The following is a 19,149-nucleotide window of genomic DNA, read 5'->3' as shown; positions in this document are numbered from 1 at the left end:
TATGTGAACGGGCCCAGCCGCAGGCCCATTACAATACACCGTTGAACGGCTGATAGTCATACGTTGGAAACGAGTCAACCTAGGGAGGCTGTTGTTTCAGGTTTCGGTTTTTGAATGGACTTCCTATTGAAGGCAGTTGTCTTCGCTTCTTGTCTGCAAGTCTGCTCGTCTCGTGTGTCGTTCAGTGCTCGCCTCTTGGTTTGTTTGCTCTTCATCCTTCCCCTTCAGCCGCTGTGTCGCTGGCTCCCTGCACTCGCAGACACTGTTCAATTTAAAAGTGGCTTTCGGCTTGCAGAACATCTGCGTCTATTCCCACTCGCATGTATTACTGTGAGCACGAATGAAGTGCGTTCAGCATGGACTTTTTTAGGATTAGCGTTGTGATCAGTTAATCAAAGACCACTCTGCAACTCAAGCAACTTGCGGCATTCATGTATGAAAAAGTGAACTACTGTGTTTTAGACATGGCTTTGGAGAAGCAAATTGGTAAATTCCCACATTTCACGATTTCAGGAAACTCTGAATCTCTTGGGGAACTCTCGGGATCTCAAGATGTGCCGAGTTTTCAGATAAGCTTCACATATGCATATTTTATGTTGCAAATTATTAATATAGAACTATTTCGTGATCCCCTTCCAGTTTTGTATATTGGAGATTGATTGTATTCAAAATTCTCTAATATTTCTTTCACTTTAAGCAGAAGGGATAACAACACTTCTTGAGTGTCAGACGAGAAATAGGGAAGCAAGCGGGAACTGTTCTAAATGATTCTGCTTCAGGACAGCCGTGGATGAAAAAAGGCACCAGTTCCTCAGTGAAGGCATGAAGCAGCCAACTCCTGTGCAATAACTTCCACTCATTCAAGAGAGTGGTTCACATTTAGGCAGTTTATGAATTTGTTGTCTCAATTTATGCAAAGCAAGGTTTTATTTGGCCACTGTCATCTCTGTTGTATTTTTGAAAATTGACGTGCAGCTTCAACGAACACAACAGTATACATGCACAAGGTGACGTGCTGTCCCATTGTTTCACTACTGGCATTGTTGTGGTGCACGAAATAACTGACATTATTTATAATATACAAGCTCCTTAGTTTACCTGTTGTCACTTGTGATTGGCATTACATGCATATATCAAATGTAAATAAGCTTTCTTTTTATTACACTTGCTCCATGGCAACCTTATATTGCACTTTAGAAAATATTTCATATTCGATTCAATATTTTAAGGTCATATTTTTTTCAATATTTATATTCAACACAAATAGAAAATATCGCTATTTGAACACCCCTGGTTTTCATAAAAGTTGTGTAAGGCATACCGCAGCAAAAAGAGATGTTGTCAGGCCATTTAGGTTTTGACATTAAGTTGTGCTGCCATGTGCAGTGCAGTAAACTTCCATTAATTTGACTCCAGTTAATTCGATTTTACTGTTAATTTGATCCTGACCAAAGGTCCGGGCAGGCGTCCATACATTTCTATGTGCCCAAATTTCCGTTATTTTGATATCAAAACTGGCCTTCGCTGGATAATTCGAACTTGACTGGTCAGCTTCGTTGTAATGCAACTGTGTTATGCGTTGAATCATATCAATAATGTAAAGCGGCCACTGTCACGGGACACAGTACACATTTCTTAATTATACACGCATGCATGCGCCCTCTCCAGTCACAGTATGGGCACCCAGACACTAAATAAGCATACTGGCAGCCATACAGAGCTGTTTCTGGTGTTGCTGTGGCGATTTGAACCCTCGTCTCGCCCACCACACTTGTCTCGTATATGGGACCGTTACCAGGGCCTAGTATGCGTTCCTTAATTATAAGCGCACACATGCACCATGCACCAAGAAGCGGAGAAACATCATCTGTATTTTAGGAAGGGTAATTAAAAGGGAGATGGTAAGATGAACAAGTCTAAAGTCTAGGGCTCTTTTAGGGTCAACAAAAGAACGGGCATCTATCCTAAAACTCTGAAGGCATGCCAGTAAGCTTATTAGGCATCTCGGTGCTCGTACTGTGACTGGAGACTGCATATTTAACTTTGTAAATTAAGAAACACGGTGCTGTGTCCCATACAATGGCACCTTTCCCCGCTTGGTGTGGTTCACCGTATAACACTGCTGTATTTTGGCAAAGCTAACTTTGAAGGCAAATACTGCCAAGTGAATCGTGTTTCTGCGTCTTTTCTCTCTTTAGTTTAATTCGGCCTGCCGGGTAATTCGACTGGTTTCGTCGGTCCCATCAAGCTCGAATTAATGGAAGCCGACTGTAGTTGTTGCTGTGATTCTACATGAGGTTGCATGTAGGCTTGCGTTTGTGGCCGAGAACGGCTGCTGAGAAACGATCAATAATACCATGAGCTAGAAATTTTGTGCTTCAGTAAGGCCCTGTTCTCCTTGTCCTGCAGGTAACTGGGGCTATTCCGAGATTCTGCTTCGCTTCAACAGCAACGTACCTTACAGTGGGCTTCTCAACACGGCTACCAAAGAGGCAAGTGTTACCATAGTCATATTTTGTAAGGGCCCTTTTGCTTCAGTTCTGTTCCTTTATCATTTGCTATGCCAAGTAGGCAAGGTTGGTGGCAGCCAGTGCAGTGACATTTGAGCTAATGACAAAGACTGAAAGGAACACAGAAAGCAAAGGATGGTTGCAACATAAAGCCCTGGATCTTCATTTGTGCTGACCTTCAAGGAGTTCAGTAGCGCAAAGAGCTGAGCTGCTTTGGTAAGTCAGCGTGTTGTATTGAAGGAATTACATCCTCTAGTGGAAAAGATGTGAGAACAAGTAAGGAAACAACCAGACAGGAAAGAATGTTCCTTGCATCTAACTTTATTATTCCTCTCCACAACAGCTGCTGTCCTTTGAATGAAGTACAGTAGAATCTCGCTCATATGTTTTAGAGAAAGACATGAGAAAGAATGTGCTAACCGGTAAAATTATCTGGCTGGTTGAGTTAAACAAGATGCAAAAGAAAAAAAAAGACGCCACAACACGCCACTGATTCAATTGGCGGTATTTGCCTGATTCTAAAGTACCCCCGAAATGAATGCGTGCCCACTTGCTATATGTCCAAAGTAGAAGACTAACATTAAAATGATATTAAAGCTTGTAAAGAAATTAGAAATCTAACGTTCACCTGCTTTTTAGCAAAAACAATTGTTGCACAATGGTGGCCAGTTTTCTAAATTCTGCATCGCCGCAATGCATTCTTGTTATGCGGTAAAGCATACAAATGTTGCGACGACTGTTTTAATATTTTGTCTGATTTCACTGCTTAAGCAATTTATGACCCAATTCTTACAAGAAAAAAACAGAAAGGGTGTGTATTAGAATCGAGCAAATACTGTAATCGGACACTGTGAGCTGCGGTTATGGCTTGTAACACCTGCATTAAAGGGACACTAAAGGAAAATACTGAGTCAACGTGGATTGTTTAAATAACATTCCAGAAACCTCACAGTGCTTGTTTCATGCCAAGAAAAGACTTAGTTTATGAGAAAATTGAATCTGAAGGGTCCGTATACCCTTTTCAAAATTTAAATCTCCCACCACCCAAACGGGGGAGTGGTGTCGTTGCATACGCCATCACCACCCTTTGCTGCCATTGGGGAATAAAATGGCGCCTGACAGATGGCGGTACCGAACCAAGACAGAGCGCTGGATTCACCGCTGCTGCTGTTGCTTGGTCAAGTAGCATAGACCGTTTGGGCATCCTGCGAGATCACATGGAAGTTGAATTCCTTGCTACTTGCAGTTTGTGCGAATGTTGCGAGCCAGCAATACCAGTGCAGCACTACACGATTCTCGCTGCCTGTTCCAAATGCAAGTTTCGCAAGCCAGCAGAACCAGTGAAGCACGACGCGATAACAAAACAACTGATACTCCAAAGCAAAAACGAGTCGAGCGAAAACGAAACCTTTCGACCACCCATCAAGGGTAATTTCAATGAGTTCTTTTTTTTTCGGAAAATGAAATAGAACTGGACAAGTAGCACTTTATTTCATCTTATAATACAATAACAAGGATGTCTTCTACAATGAGTAGTTGAGTACTAGCGACTGAATTTAACTGAGGCATGCCTTTGTCATCGGGCAAGTGCTTGAATGTCTTGGGGGGTGTTTTTAATCACGTCCTGCATTTACCTCAATTTCTCGATTATTAAGCCCCCCCCTCTCGAAATTTTTTTGTGCTGTCATGCGCCGCCGATCAAAACAACCACCGTGTGGCGGAAATCAATCATGCTGGACTTTGTCTAGAATGTCCTTTTCATGCTCGAAAAGACGTTTCAACGCAAACATTGCGAAATCGGGCTGGATTTCGCGGCAATGTCCATGCACTGGGAGCCACATATCGTAACACAAGTAGCCCTATCCGAGCACAGATTCAAGGGCATTTGGGCTCCTGTGAAGCGTGCTGCTATGGACCCTGTGTCGCGCACACGTCTAGAAAGGCTCGCCAGTGTAATGGATCCGTACGGAGAGACGCTGTGCTGAAGCACCTCTGCTGGAGATTAACAGCTGCTGTCACTGCCTTCCCCAGATCGAGATGGCGCTGTGGGTTGGTACATTCTGCCAGAGAGGTGACAGAAGCCGTTTGTTAAAGGAAACAATGACTGCAAGCAGCTGGTGTCGTGTCGTTTCATTTTTCCAGTCGGCGCTTTTGCAGCCAAGCACTGCACACAGATGCCTTCTAGCCATCACAAAACACTGTTGGACTCTCTTTGCACAGCTAATCAGGCTGCTAAGCACATCTGTGTTGGAAATAAAGCCATTTGGCACTTGTGTTACGGGTCATAGTTACCGATTCGCAAGTGCGCACAAGCGAGCTACACGATGAGGAAGACCACAGAGCGCACGTATCCAACAGCAGACTAGCCGGAAGTCATAGGTTCTTGCTTGACGACTCGACAGCATCTGCTCCTGGTGACATCACCAGACGAACCCTGGTGACATCACGACGAGCGCTGGGGACACCGGAAAGACCCGGAGAGGAGCACGGGTTTCTTTTAAAAATTTTTTGCCGCCCCTGTGCCGCATAGCACTGCTGCATTTGGCATCGTTGATCGTGATGGCATTCTGAACTTGATGCCTGTGTTTACTTGAACTGTTCCAAAATATTGGAGGTGATTTAGGGGCCCTTTAAATAAAAGGTGTTGCCCACTGACCCACTAATCCTACTCCTATCTGTCGCGTTTGCACGCAGGGCTTCTTTGCGGAGAACAAGGAGCGGCAGGTTCAGAATGCCCTGCTGTCAGTGCTGGACCAGGAGATGCCCTTGGAGATAATTGAGGCCCAGCTCCATGCTTTGAGGCGCCTCTTTGCCTCGAAGCCTGGCTTCGCGGCCTTCAATCAGATTTCGAGGTCAGTGGTGCTCCTCCCAAGGGCTGGAAATGGCTGGAAAGAAACCCCTCTCCTGTTTGCATTGTCTAATTTCATGGGTGTAGTGCATGTCTTGCTGGCATATATTGATGTGTGGTTGAAATTTATGCTCATTTCTACTATCTTTGTCCCAGCCACCTGCTTCCAAGGAATACAGTTAAATATTGATGTAATGATCTTAAATTTTATGAAATCTTCAACGTCACTAATTGTTTCTTTTCATACCTTGATGTTATGGCCATGTATTTTTAGCCTCGTTATACAATAAAGTGTGCTTATCCAGTAGGTTAATAAAATTAAACTTCTTAAATGTCGTGAGGGAAGACTGAGGAAATAAATGGAAGCATTGCCGTGAGCACCAATGGTCAAATAATTGAATTCGATGTAGTTAGCCGATGCACCACACTCATCTAGCTGAGTGTTGTACAGGAGTGGTGAAAGATCACTTCAAAAGTATGTAGTACAGTACATATGAAGCACAGGTTCCATGCATTAAAGCCCCTCAAATTATGGCACGCACACATTCACCTGCAGTGGTTGCTTTGTGGCCATAGTGTTGGGCTGCTGAGTGCGAGGTCGTGGGATCGAATCCCGGCCACGGCAGTCACATTTCGATGGGGGCGAAATGTGAAAACACCTGTTTACTTAGATTTAAAGATTTTTTTTTAAAATATTTCGTTAAAGAACCCCAGGTGGTCCAAATTTCAGGAGTCCCTCACTGTGGCGTGCCTCAAAATCAGATTGTGGTTTCGGCATGTAAAACCCCATAATTTAATTTTAATTTTTTAATGCACCCGTTTAGGGCAGCGTGCGTGTGGAAAGTGGCAATACTTATGTTGCCTGAACATGCCTAGGAGGAAGATGCAACATGAAAAGCTGTGGAACACTATGATACGAACTTTGTGATGACACTGATGCTTAATCTGTGAGCTTCCCTCTATCTGCTACTTGCAGGAACAACCTGAGGACAAATCAGTATGATTTTATTTGCTGTGGTCGAACATGGGCTCTACTGCGAGCTTGCACAGTGAATAAAAGACTAATGAGGCTTTTCACATGAAAACATGAAATAAATGTGGCAGTTGCACATTTTGCACATACTGCAGTGTGCTGCAATGCGTGACAGTTTGTCACATCTGCCAGCACTTTCATTGTGCTGAAAGCTCACATTGATGCAGCATCCAGTCTGTCCTTTATACAGAGTACCTCATGACAATGACTGTGCACCACACCTGTTCTGGAAGCAACTGAGTGGCATTGCATGCTTTATGCCCCACATGCTGAGTAGCCACTTCCAGTTGTCGGCCTTGGATTCAACATAGGTACAGTTGCCACTCAGTGTACTTGGCACTGGCCAAGTAATTGATCCCATCTGACAGTTATTTATGTACTTGCACCATACTAAAGAAGCAAAGCTGTTGGTGGCCATTAATGTCAACAAATAAGTGGGCAGAAGTGGCAGCGAGAGGAAAGGATAGGGCTGTGCATTCTTTAGTGTGTAAACCTTGCACTGCATTTCTGAGGATTTGAAACCCTTGCTTGTGCAGGGTTCGGGAACGGGTTGGCCTGCTGGTGCTCAAGGCTCTCAAGCTGGATGATGTCGGCGTGGCCCATGCGACAATCGACATGCTGTGTGCACTAATGCAGGCAGGTTGTCATCAGAGAATCATCACGTCCCAGTTCTCTAAGCTTGTGGGATCCCAAACTGTAAAGTAGGGAGCCTGCTTTCCTGGCACACAGCTGAAGATCACTTGCAAGCTGACCACAAGGAAAACCATAGAAAAACATGGTTTACAATGTTCATTGCATGTTGGGCTATTTGGTCATGCATAAATTGTTGATTATATCAAAAGCTTAACAGAATTTCATGTTCCTTAAGTTAGGTCTTTCAGCAAACATTTTTTTATATCTTTATCCCTTATGCTAAACTACTGTGAACTTGTGGATACAACTGGGGGCGTGGACTTATGGAGTCGCCATCTGTCGGAAGTGCCTCCCTTGCGTAGTATGAGGGATCATACGGCACGCTCCTCTATAGGTTTGGCTTACGGTGCTTAATAAAAACACCACACGGTAGCCCTCCTATACAATTCTGTAAGTACTCTCAAAATGAGGGAACTTTATTACTGTCGAAATAATATTCTTGGGCAAACTGAAAGCACAGAATCATTTACAGACGCCATCTCTTTACCGAATACGTACAGTGAAAGCCACTGCGCGCGGTCGCCACGATGGAGTCTCCCGGACCTGCTTGCGTGAAAGGTCGGCTATTGCTGAGCGCAAGCTATGTGAAAATATGTTCTTGTAGTGGGCGGTCTGTATAACCAAATGGCGCAAAGCAGAACGAAGCCTCAATGCATGCAGCGATCACACAGGTTTGTGGTGACCGACTGCACTTCTGCATGCATGTCCGCACACAATGTTTCGTTTTCACTGGGATAACGCTTTAGCACCGTGCTGTGAGTTTTAGGCCACGGAATATGAGCATTTGACAGTCCGCAAGCAACCATTGTTGCGTGGACATTATCAGAGCTGTTGAAAAACAATTTCGTTTTAACAAGGGATTTCGATGCCTATGCGGCGACTGTGATATGCCGTCACGATGATTCAATAATTTTTTTCTTCTAAATTCTTGGACGTTTCAATATTATTTCTAAAGTTGCGTCTCACTGTATGCACTCGGCAGGTGATTTCGTGCTGCTTCTTTTTTGTAATCCAGTGCGTTAATTCATAACAGAAACATGACCATATGACATGCCTTTGTTTAATGTGCTTCTTACCACTCCCTTTCCATTCCAGTAAACTTGCCAGTGTTTAGCATCAACAAGTTCATAGACCAAACCGTCGTGACGTTAGCCAGGCAGTGAGCACGTAGCCGGGATGCGAGCACGGACGAACATCTCAATGTGCATTTTCTGCTACTCACCGAACATTGCAGTCCCGGCGCCATAGCAGAAATATTCCTCTCGTCTGTGCTTGCTGCATACCCCAGTTGTAGCCGATGGCTGCTTGTCAGTTCTAAGTTTCGCGAGCCAAGCTTCACGCAGCTTCTTGTCCTGCGGCTATGTGTGAATAAGGCTGACACCGGGCTCCGTTGCATACGTCTGGCACTGCGGCACCGAGCAGTAGCCTACCATGCTGTACGCCTCCAAAGGCAGCCACTACCTATATAGTGATTTCAAATGTTGTCGAGCAGACACCCAAGTCGGGAAAGCCTCATCACTTAATCAGAACTGCAGCGCAGGTGGGACTTTAAACTTTCGTTTTCAGCTTGCTTCGGCGCTTCCAAAGCAGCTGACGCGGCCGCTGTGTCCATGTGATCCCTCATGCCACGTCACGCCGACGGTGGTGCCAGCTTTTCCAGTAGTGGAGCTCGCCCACAATATGGAATTTTGAGTACTTGTTTCTAATGAGGCCCATTTTTGTTCCTCATATGGTTTTGACTTCATGCAAGTTTCATCTACTTAATTTTTCAGAAAGATTTGCGAAAAATCAGTTGCTTAAATTTTGCTAAACAGGGTATTGGCATCTGCATGATGGCATCTGCATGATTTGAGAGCTCCAATAAGGCCAATTTTTATTGCTTTGTTTATCCTAGACCAAGAGTTGTGAGACTGAAGTAAACACTCAGAAGAAGGCCTTTCTGAAAGTCTCTTGTAGTCTGCCCTTGTACAACAGTTAGCATTTCTATCCTAAAAGAGGAATTGAAAGACTTTGAAGACTTCTTCGAAGTCTGTCTTAGAACAAGAGTCAGCCTGTCTATCTGGGAGCAATAGTTCACGAGACTGAACCATGGTGCAAACAAATATTTGTTTTGCTATAACTGAAACCACATCACACCCCATATTTTCAATTTTGTTATAGCATTAGGATGCTTGTTGAAATAAAACATGGCCAACCGAATTGTAGGTTTACGTTAGCTAAAGATTCAACTGTACTAGTATCCCTGGGCATGCCATATGCACAATGGTTTTGCACTACTATGATTGCCTTCATTTTGTCATGGGGGCCTTTGCATTTTTACTGACGTGGTTTTTCACTGATGGTGCAGCCCATGCACGACAATGGCGACCTCTACCATGAGCAGCAGAACAAGTTGGCCTTATTGTCTTCAAAGGGCTTCCTTGAAGCTCTGCTGTCTAGCTTCGTGCAGCATGTGGTGAGTTCCTAGCGGCTACATTTTGGAATAGCTGTGGTCTTTATAAGGTCACCACTGTTGAGGTCAGGCTTGGTTTTCCCACTGGTATTGTTGACTGACTTCAACATCAAGATATGGCCCCACATGGCTCGTGTGTCAGCGCACTGTCTCTGTCACTCAGCAAAAAAGGGATTTGCTTAATCACTGACAATAGAGGGCATAGGTAGACTAGGAAGAGCATCTCTGCACATGCGAGTAGGCTATATGTGTGCCTCATTCTAGCGAAAAATAAAACAACTGATAGTTTGTGCTCACGTGTCATGTGTTGTTTTTCTCGCTGAAGTCCTGTCTTTTTGTCGTTTTGAGCAATAGTGTTAACTATGTCGAACCAACCAGCCAACTGAGGAATATTCCTTAATAACATTTATATCATCGCTGAAATTAGTTTTTTTGGTCTGCCTGATAATCCAGACGTTCTTGTGACCCCATTAGTGTCAGAAAAAATCAGTGACTGTGTTTACTTTGAGCACACAACCTGCATGAAGAGCCAAAGGGCGACAGTGCGCATGCGTTCGGTGCAGACTGCACACCGCTGACAAGTGGCCAAAGCAAATGACTCCTCTGTTGCCTAGGGAATCCCCCACCTACTGGATGGCTTGCTGCTGCTGTGTTTTTCTTTAACTCTGTTTTTTGTTTGCTCGCTCGATTCGCATCTCCTTCCCGTAGCCTTTGTTATTCTCCCCTCTGCCGGCATGCCTCATTGAAGAGCACGTCCACTGCCTCGCTTGTCTGCGGTATTTTCCGTGAACCGCATTATAACAACTATTTCGTCTTACTCTGCTACACTATAAGCCATGTGCATGTATATTGAGTTCTATAGGAAGATAAACTTCAGTCAGGAATGGCCTCATTATATCCGGTCCTGCACTATAAGCGGTTACATTACCGGTGGTGTGAACTGTAGTCTCGCCATTTCGAGCCTTTCCTCTCCCAGTCATCTTGGAGCGAGGAGGGCCCAATCTTGCAAAATAAACAGGTTTGCTTTTCAACCTTGTCATTGTTCACCGCCTTCCTTTGTACTTGTAACTTCACATCAGTGTGAAGCCACACCTCAAGCAAGGTTCTTTGCCATTCAAAGCTTCTTTTTTTCCTCCTAGGGAACCCCACCCTTGTGACACCCCTGCCTCAAATGAAATGCGAACAGCAGAGTGCGTAACTGAAGGTGCGGTGCACACCGTCCAGCCATCACCATTGACAGGCGTGCACATCTGGTTTGACTGCACTCCACGATGATGCTCCCCGCATACTGCAATATTTTCGTTCCTTTTGTGGTTCTCTTCTATTTGTAAGCGAGAAATGATAATGATGCACTAATGATGACTCTGCAAACTGTACTACGCGCGCCGCTGTTCGTGTTTCATTTGATGCCGATAGCACATACGGTTTCGCCGCATTGGGCAATAATACTTGCCTTATATTGGCTTTTGTTTTCTTAGATTTGTGTTTTCTTGTTTTCAAATAGAAGAGAACCAGAGTAGAAACGAAAACAGGGCAACATCGTGCAGTACGGTCAATCTGGATGTGCACACCTGTCAATGGTGATGAGTGGACGGTGTGCACTATACCTTTAACTATGGTCTCTGCTGTTCGCATTTCATTTGATGCCGATAGTACATATTTGTAACATATCATATCCCCGCTGTGGTGGCATAGTGGCTATGGCCTTCCACCTCTAAGCCCGAGGATGTGGGATCGAATCCCGGCTGCGGCGGCTGCATTTTGACGGGGTTGAAATGCAAGAATGCCTGTGTACCTTGCATTGGGAGCATGTTAAAGAAGCCCAGGTGGTCAAAATCAATCCAGAGTCCCTCACTACGATGCACCTCGTAATCAAATCGTGGTTTTGGCGATTTTTGGAGAAACACAGGGAAAAGCGGGAGGTAGACATTCAAGACGATGAGAAAAACGAGAACAAGATAAAAGCGGGAGCCAACGTTATGACAGACAAGTCCGCTTGTCGAAACGTTGGCTCGCGCTTTTACCTTGTTCTCGTTTTGTTCATCATGGAGCAGGCACTGCTTGGCTCTTATGGTGCCTGTCAACCAAGAGGATTTCCCTTGCAGGAGCGGGGCACAGGGGCCTTGGTCGTGAGTGCTTTGCTTGACCTGCTGACATTTGCTATGTGCCCGCCATACAGCGAGACGACAGATGGTGCACAGTTTGACTCTCTACTCGAGCTGGTGGCATCTCACGGTCGTGTGGTCTTCCAGCTCTTCCAGGTTGGTGAAAGTAATCTTACTCACGGGAATGGAGGGCCAAACTCGTGTGCGGGCTGACCAGACAGTACATACTGACCTACACTACTGATAGCTGCCAGTTTACGCACCCCTTTGTAGGAGGCCTGCTTAAACTTAACTCCTTTCTGTTGCCTAGTTCAACTGCTGGACATTTCTGCTAGACATCTGATGGCAGCAGCATCTTATTCTATTCCCATTTGTTGTTTGATTTGATTGCATTGGGTGGGTTTTGGTGTCCCAAGGCAGCACTGGGGCTATGAGGAATGCTATCGTGGAGGGCTCTAGATCAGTTTAGCCTCCTGAGATTCTTTTACATCCACCTAAATCGAAGCACATAAACGTTTTTCCATTTTTCCTCTAACAAGATGTGGTTTCTGTGGCCGGGAATTGAGCCCACAACCTTATGCTCAGCAGCACATTGTAGCCATTGAGCCACCATGGCAGGTCTTCCATCTTCTCATTTGTTAGCCAAGAGTTTTCTTCCTGTGCATGTTTACATGCATCCACATATCCTCGCCAATCACACGATGGGCAGGACAGCATAGAGACAGGCAGCCCATGTTGCATGTTGAAACATTAAGGTTCAACTTATGCCAAGCAAGTTTTCTGCATTTTGATTGATGTGGAATTTGAAAACATCTTTTATGCATGATTTGGATATGTAGTAAAGAATATCGTGCCATCAAAATTAACTCGGATCCCTCCATTATAGCAGTCTTTGAGCCCTGTTGTTGCTTTGTGAGGTTGAATACTGTCAGTCAATTAGTCATCAATTTTTATCATCTGCCTATGCTATAGGCACTGGGTTACTCATTACATTGAGAATGAGAAGGATGTTATACCGAAATAATAAGAATAAAGCTACGCATTCTCGCTACAGTGTTATTCAAGTATTGTTTTACTTTATGTGCAAACGGTAGCTGTCGAGCAACAGGCTCACGACAGCCTCATTTACATGTCTTTTTAAAGCATTTTTATACTAGCACTCATCTTGTGGCTTACTATATGTGCCAATGTGTTCATTGTTTCTGTCTGATGCAATGAGTCACTTGCACAGTGATGCTTGCAAGACGGAACAGAAATGTAGAGGGCGTTTTTCTACCTTATGCAGCATCCGTCGGTTGCCATTGTGAAGGGGGCAGGCCTGGTGATGCGTGCAATCATAGAGGTGAGTACGTCGCCACTTCAGGCCTCACTGTGAGCACTGTAGAGGGATAAGTGGCTGATGTGAAGTTATGGCAATTGCCACCACGCACTGAAGCATGGCTTGTGTTTCAGTGTGGCTGCCGAACGGTGTTACAATGCGCAGTGATAAGCGTAACAAGCTGCGCTAGTTGGTTTGGATTCAAAGAATGCATTTCTTCAGTGAAAGGTTTTAATACGTAGACAGACAAAATACAGAAAAACTGCTAGTGCGATTCTATAAACCTCCACTTTCTCTGTTTATAGCCCCTTTTTCTTAATTTGCAAGTCCACTTCTCTACATTGCACACTTTCCGAACGTATGGCAGCATAGATGAAGACTAAGATGAAGTGCTAGCTGCACATGGTGGGCCTTGTCTGTTGCACATGGTTTCGTCACGAGGGTTGCGCCTGCATTAAAGTGGACTCGTGCGCAGTGATTACAAAAGTGAGAAAACCAACCTTATGGTTACTAAAAATGTCCATCGCAAAGCTTTGCGTCACATTGACCAAATTCATGTTAGCAACTCTTGCTATTGTCTCATAAATGAGGACGGCATAGCTTAGACTTATTCATGCCTTTTTCCACACTTTCTGCAAAGCAGGATGCATTATTGTGGCTTCCCCTCGGCTTTCTTTTTTTTTCCTTCCTCCATCATTATTTCAAAGTGACGTGTTTTAGTCATAGGTAATCCCTCAGTGCACTGTGTTCACACTGCTGGGACCACAAAATTTGGGGTTCAAACCTGTGTCGCATAGACATCGCGTGCAGTGGCAAACAAAAGAATGCAAGAAGGCAATGCAGTTCCTTTATTTGATCATTTTACCAGTTTTTATTTGAAGGCAGGTGTTGGCTTAAACCTGCCTTGTTAGTAGGGCTTGTGGCAGTAAAGGAGGAGGTTATTACAAGAGACCAGTCGTGGCAGTCAATTTAATGACCTTAAATTTGCGGGTGTTCAAAGCTGTTTATTCATTTATTCCAGCCTTAAAGAGAATTGGTCTAGACAAGGAATTATAAAAGGCAGTTTGAGAGTGTCTGAAGCCCCAGTACAGACTGAAGAATTTAAAAAAATATATAGCTGCACAGCAGTGCGTGAGCATACGTACACAGACATTATCAGGTGTGGGGGTCTCTTCCCTGCTCTTGGAGTAAATACTAGGCAACACACTAGTGCAAACAGTCGCAAGGACATTCATTGCACCTTTCAAAGGCTATCTGAGTTGCTATCCACAAAACATGCTGATGGACGCGCAACAAATCGAGGAAGTCCGACTCACCGCAACCGGATAGCGAGTGAATATGTTTGCCCCATGCTGGAGAACAACGCCTGGTCGTTCGCATGGCCATACGCGCAAACGGTGGCGCGTTCAAACAATCATGTTCATTCATTCTGATGTAGGCCTCGCGAGACAACCTTGCAGAAGCATGGATCAGCTCAGGTGCGAAATGTCCACACCGATTGCCGACCCCTAGCCAAAGAGGAACAGCTTTCTCCTTTTTACACCCAAGTAATCCCGCCGTTAGGTGGTGTTAGCAGTGCAACATTCGCGCCATCACTTGTACTACCCTGCAAGCACACTGACCGCTGCCGTAAAGCCACGCGGCGAAGCCAGATTACAGGAGATGGGAACTATGCGGGAAAAAATATCGGGAGATGCAGGAAAGTCGCGCATCCCCACACAACCAAGAGTAACAGAGACCCTTTTCCACATTGAAATAAATAACATTTTGAACTCATTATGGCTAAATTCATACATGCACATTAAACACATTCACATAATGTGTGGATATTTATGTTGAAAAATTACAAATACACAAATTACAGCTAATAGAAGTAACCATACAACTGTACAGAATAGTAATTCACTTAGCTCTGCTAATGAACTACAACTTGAAGTTCTTCAGTGGCAGTGTAAAAATAATGGCATTGATGTCATTGCTATGCAACATGAAATGAAAAAAATTGAAACTACAAAGGAAACCCACATGGGTTTTCTTTGTAGCTTCGTGCTACATATGGGTAGATGTCAATTTTTCATTTCATGAACCTTCCTCCATCTTGCAGAATTCTGCATAACTGATTTGCCAGCTGTGAAACATATTTGGTGCAATAATCTTCAGACTTTGTTTACTGTAATTAGTCTTTGTTCTAGGTTCAGTTCAATGCCTGAGCAAGTTTAGTCAAGACAAGTTATATCTTTTGGGTTTGTAAGTGTTGTAAAAAAAAATCAGAAGCGCATAGCAGGAGGAAAACCGATAGAGCAGGCCATACTCTTAAGTGTCTTTTGTGCCACTGAATACACATGCAAGATACAATAAGGCGAGTGAAGTTTTGAACTGATGAGTATTCAGTGGTAATTGATTGTTCAGTGCTAACTGGGTATTCCCTTTATGTGGACCATACTGTACATCCCTCACATTGCCAGTTTTCCCTGACAAAGTGAATAGTTTGGATGCTGAACTGGCTGTTACCACTACAAATAAGAAATAAGACAGTGAAGGTTCTGTAGACAAAGAGCAGCCCAGTAGTGATACCATTAATTCACAACGAACATTAGATTAAGAAAAAGAAAGGCTTCAAGACATAAAGTGGACATTGTTCTTTTAGCACTGTAGAAACTTGGTTCTTTGCATAAAATTTAACTATAGTGTGGTGAACAGCAGCCTCTGCGAGGTCGGGCACAAGAACATGTTAATTGAATGCATCACCAATGTTGTTTGTCATGTAACAGTAGGTAGCAAGTGGGCAGATGCATTGAAAGGGCCCCGAACCGCATTTCTTTTTTTAAGCCTTGATAATGCATTGGAATGAGTATAGTACTTCTCAGGAATATCATACTGCAATAATTTTTCAATAAGATTTAGTATGAGCATTCTCAATAAGACTTAGTATGAGCATACATACTAGGAGTGAAGTAGTTACCTTTTGTAATCGCCCTCAACGTCCTCTGTTCTGAAGAAGCGAGGCAACGCCGGTGGTGGTGCCCCACTTATGGCGTAATGGCGAGAGGGCTTGTTGCAGCGTCCCACAGCTGCTGTGGTATTTGCACTGCGCAGCAGACGCAGCTACGCACCACTGTAAGTGCACGGCAGGGCTGGATTGCATGCTCGCGTGCTCTAGTCTCTCCGTGTTATGTGGTGCAGACCGGCTTTGTTCTGTACAGATAGCAGGCAAATCCAGATTTCTCATTTTGAAATGCTATCAACAGCTCAGTGTGGAGCACATCTAGCCAGGAGCAGCAGGGCATGAGTGCCTGTCCCTTGTAGATGCTAACCGCCATTCCTAACAAGGTGCGGCAAGCACAGCATACGTGTGGCTTGAGCACAAGTTTCGCGGAATTAGAGGCTAGTTGAGTGTTCAAGACTAACCGAAATCTGCGAGGCCTGTTGGCTGCGGCATCAATAAGCAGTCTGGGAAAAGTTTTATTTCTATGTGGGCAGGTGCAGTCGAGCATGAACAGTTGTAGCCATGACTTCTGTTGGAAGTGTGCAATTCTTATTGAAATTCGAAGTGCAGATTTTTACTTAATTCAGCCTGTATTCTAGCACTCTCTAATACAGCCTGTTTTGTTCACTTCGACTATTCACAGTAACAGCAGTAGAAGTGCACTGATTGAAATGAGCTTCTTGATTGATGTCAACTGTCGGCCACTGATAGTGCTCTATGGGAATCAGCCCACTGATGTCAAGAGGCAACCGTCCAGCTGCCCTGATATGGTTTAGGAGAAGGCACCTCTGTTGAAAAGAGTGCTCGAGAAAAGGGTCTTTGCACACCACTTGTGAGCCCCAGGCACAGTGCGCGAGTACAAAGTTTGGCGAGATGTTCACAGCAGCGTATGCTATCTGCAGAATGGTTTTTTTAACCAGGCCCGAGGGATGGTTCGGGGCCTCTTTGATGAGAGGCTCAGGGGGCGTAATTACTCTTGTAAATACGTCGCACACCCATGAAATCTAGCTGGGCTTCGTGCAACATGCACATCTGAATGACACTTTAGCAAAGAACTAAAGTTAATATGCACTCTTGTGATTAGACAGAGATTAATCAGGCATTCGAATTGCACCGTACTGATAAGATGCACTAGTGCGTTGACCATAGCTGTAACCAAAAAAGAAATAGAATTCTTCAATGCTTCATGTGTTCAAAAAGGAAAGCATCTTTAGCACACATGTGAACAAGGGAAGTGAAATTCAAATTGTAAACTGCGGAACTTTATCTTTTCAAAACATTTAGCGCATATACAATGACATTGGGAAAAGAACACAACATGGACATTGCGTTGGGTTTTCTTCCCTACGTCACTGCTATTTATGTGCAATATTTTTCGACCTGAATCACTACCAACTTGCCCAGTTCACTCTTTCTATTAATTCTGTCTTGCTCTTGGGTTTTCACTTTCTCTCAAATTTTCTCTTTCGAATTCTGCCCGTAAGCCACATGCTTGAGCAAAATAAAACTGTTGAGAGTTTGCACATCACCTTGTATGGGTCGCCTTCTTGCTAACTCGTGCTCTGTTACACTATGAAGCAGTGTGTCTAGCCGTCAGGACCCCACCCTTCACACCCCTGGTTTGTGGCAGGAGGGAGACGCAGAGACGTCCCGGCGCATGCAGTCGCTGGCACTGGCTGAGGCGGCGCTTCCGCGGCACCTGCACGGTGCCCTCTATGGCGGTGGGCAGGAGTCCCGGCTAATGGCCCTGCGGCAGCTGTGTCGTCACCTTGTGGGCCTCTGGGTCTCCGGCCATGAAGCGGCCATGGCGGCACTCAAGCGCATACTCCCACCCGGCCTGCTAGCATTCCTCGAGGACCCTAACAAGCCACCTGCCGACGCCGCAGTTCCCCGCCCGAGGGACAACCTGCGCCTGGCAAATGTCAGTGGCTTTGTTTCACTTAATTTCTTGACCCTTTGACCTTTCCTGATCCGAATTTTTATATGAAGTGATAATTTTATGTTACGTGCATCTGAATAACAAAAGTTGGGGGAAAAAAAATTTACACTGGTGTTCTTGGCAATGAATCAAAAGTGTTCCTCCTGGACGGCAAAGTGCTCAATTTGTTCTAAGCAGCGAGTAGTTCTTCAGGTTTCTTGATTCACAATCATAACAATGTGAAGTATGGCTACAGATTATTTGAAAACCATTTTTGTGCCGCTCAAGGCAGGTTATGCATTAGGCAGCAGGCTCCCAAAAATAAAGCCCAAGGCCTAACCTCGGTGTGATGCAACGCATTGACATTCCGGAAATTTCAGGGAGAGCCACATTGATTCAGTTGACCAATCATGTAAATTAGCATTGCTGACACTCACATTCATGAAAATAGATTTGTTTGTTTTTGTTGGTGTCTGATATTTTCTGTCAAACGTTTGATTCCTAGGAACAAGAATCTTTGGACAGGAAAGGGTTAAGTGCTGCCCTCGGGTATACTAGTCTGGGCACTGATGCATGCCCCTGGCCATGTCCTAGTAAAGCCATGTTACACTTTTTACCCCCCCCCCCCCCCCCACATCATCCTGTCTTTCCCAAAATAATTCATTAACATGAAATACCTTTGACCCTTGACTGGCCTGACTATCTACACAGAAGTTGGTTGATGTCAGGTTTGTTTTTATACAACAGATGTCGTGACAAGGCCCATCTGTCGACGTTTTTAACGTCTCTTCTTTTCCGGCACGGTGGATCAGTGCAAGAAAGCTGTGCATCTTGTTAACAATGCAGAAATTCAAGAACTTATGAACTCTGTTTTACACCTCTATTACGAGATGTTTTCAAGTGACACTGAAAGCGATGAATAGGCCATGCTGATTGTGGAACACAAATTTTCCTCATTAAAATAATTGTTTTAATTTTCTGATGAAGAAACTTTGTAAGATGTTCAGCAACAGATTGCCAATAAATGGCATTTTAATTTAAAGCCCACTAAGGTGCTACTTAACAGAAATGGAATTTGTTGTACTTTGGGAAAACCTCTGGCTTTGGAAATGCCCGAAGCACCCGACACCCTTAAAGGCTAACTTCAGTGAAGTTTAGTTGCTAGTAAGATGCCTTGTTTAAGGTAGTGTAGCGATAGAGCAGGGTTTTTCCAGTCGAACATTTGAGATATGAGTGGATGCGTCAGAAAAATCTTACAAATGTAAGCATTTTTGATACCGAAACTG

General features: G+C 44.4%; 1 protein-coding gene across 1 annotated transcript in view; it reads left to right on the top strand.

Moving 5' to 3' along the window:
* Rme-8 (receptor mediated endocytosis 8) overlaps positions 1-19,149 on the top strand; it is a 157,946-nt gene that overhangs the window by 41,702 nt on the left and 97,095 nt on the right. The window contains exons 10-16 of the mRNA XM_050171184.3: positions 2,410-2,492; positions 5,205-5,362; positions 6,928-7,027; positions 9,432-9,539; positions 11,642-11,797; positions 12,927-12,983; positions 17,576-17,866. Of these exons, the coding sequence (XP_050027141.1) occupies positions 2,410-2,492; positions 5,205-5,362; positions 6,928-7,027; positions 9,432-9,539; positions 11,642-11,797; positions 12,927-12,983; positions 17,576-17,866 (953 nt within the window). The remainder of the gene's footprint in view (positions 1-2,409; positions 2,493-5,204; positions 5,363-6,927; positions 7,028-9,431; positions 9,540-11,641; positions 11,798-12,926; positions 12,984-17,575; positions 17,867-19,149) is intronic.

The sequence above is a fragment of the Dermacentor andersoni genome, chromosome 6 (genome assembly GCF_023375885.2).
Source record: "Dermacentor andersoni chromosome 6, qqDerAnde1_hic_scaffold, whole genome shotgun sequence".
In the NCBI taxonomy this organism is placed as follows: Eukaryota; Metazoa; Arthropoda; class Arachnida; order Ixodida; family Ixodidae; genus Dermacentor; species Dermacentor andersoni.
This window is presented reverse-complemented; position numbering and strand designations above follow the sequence as displayed.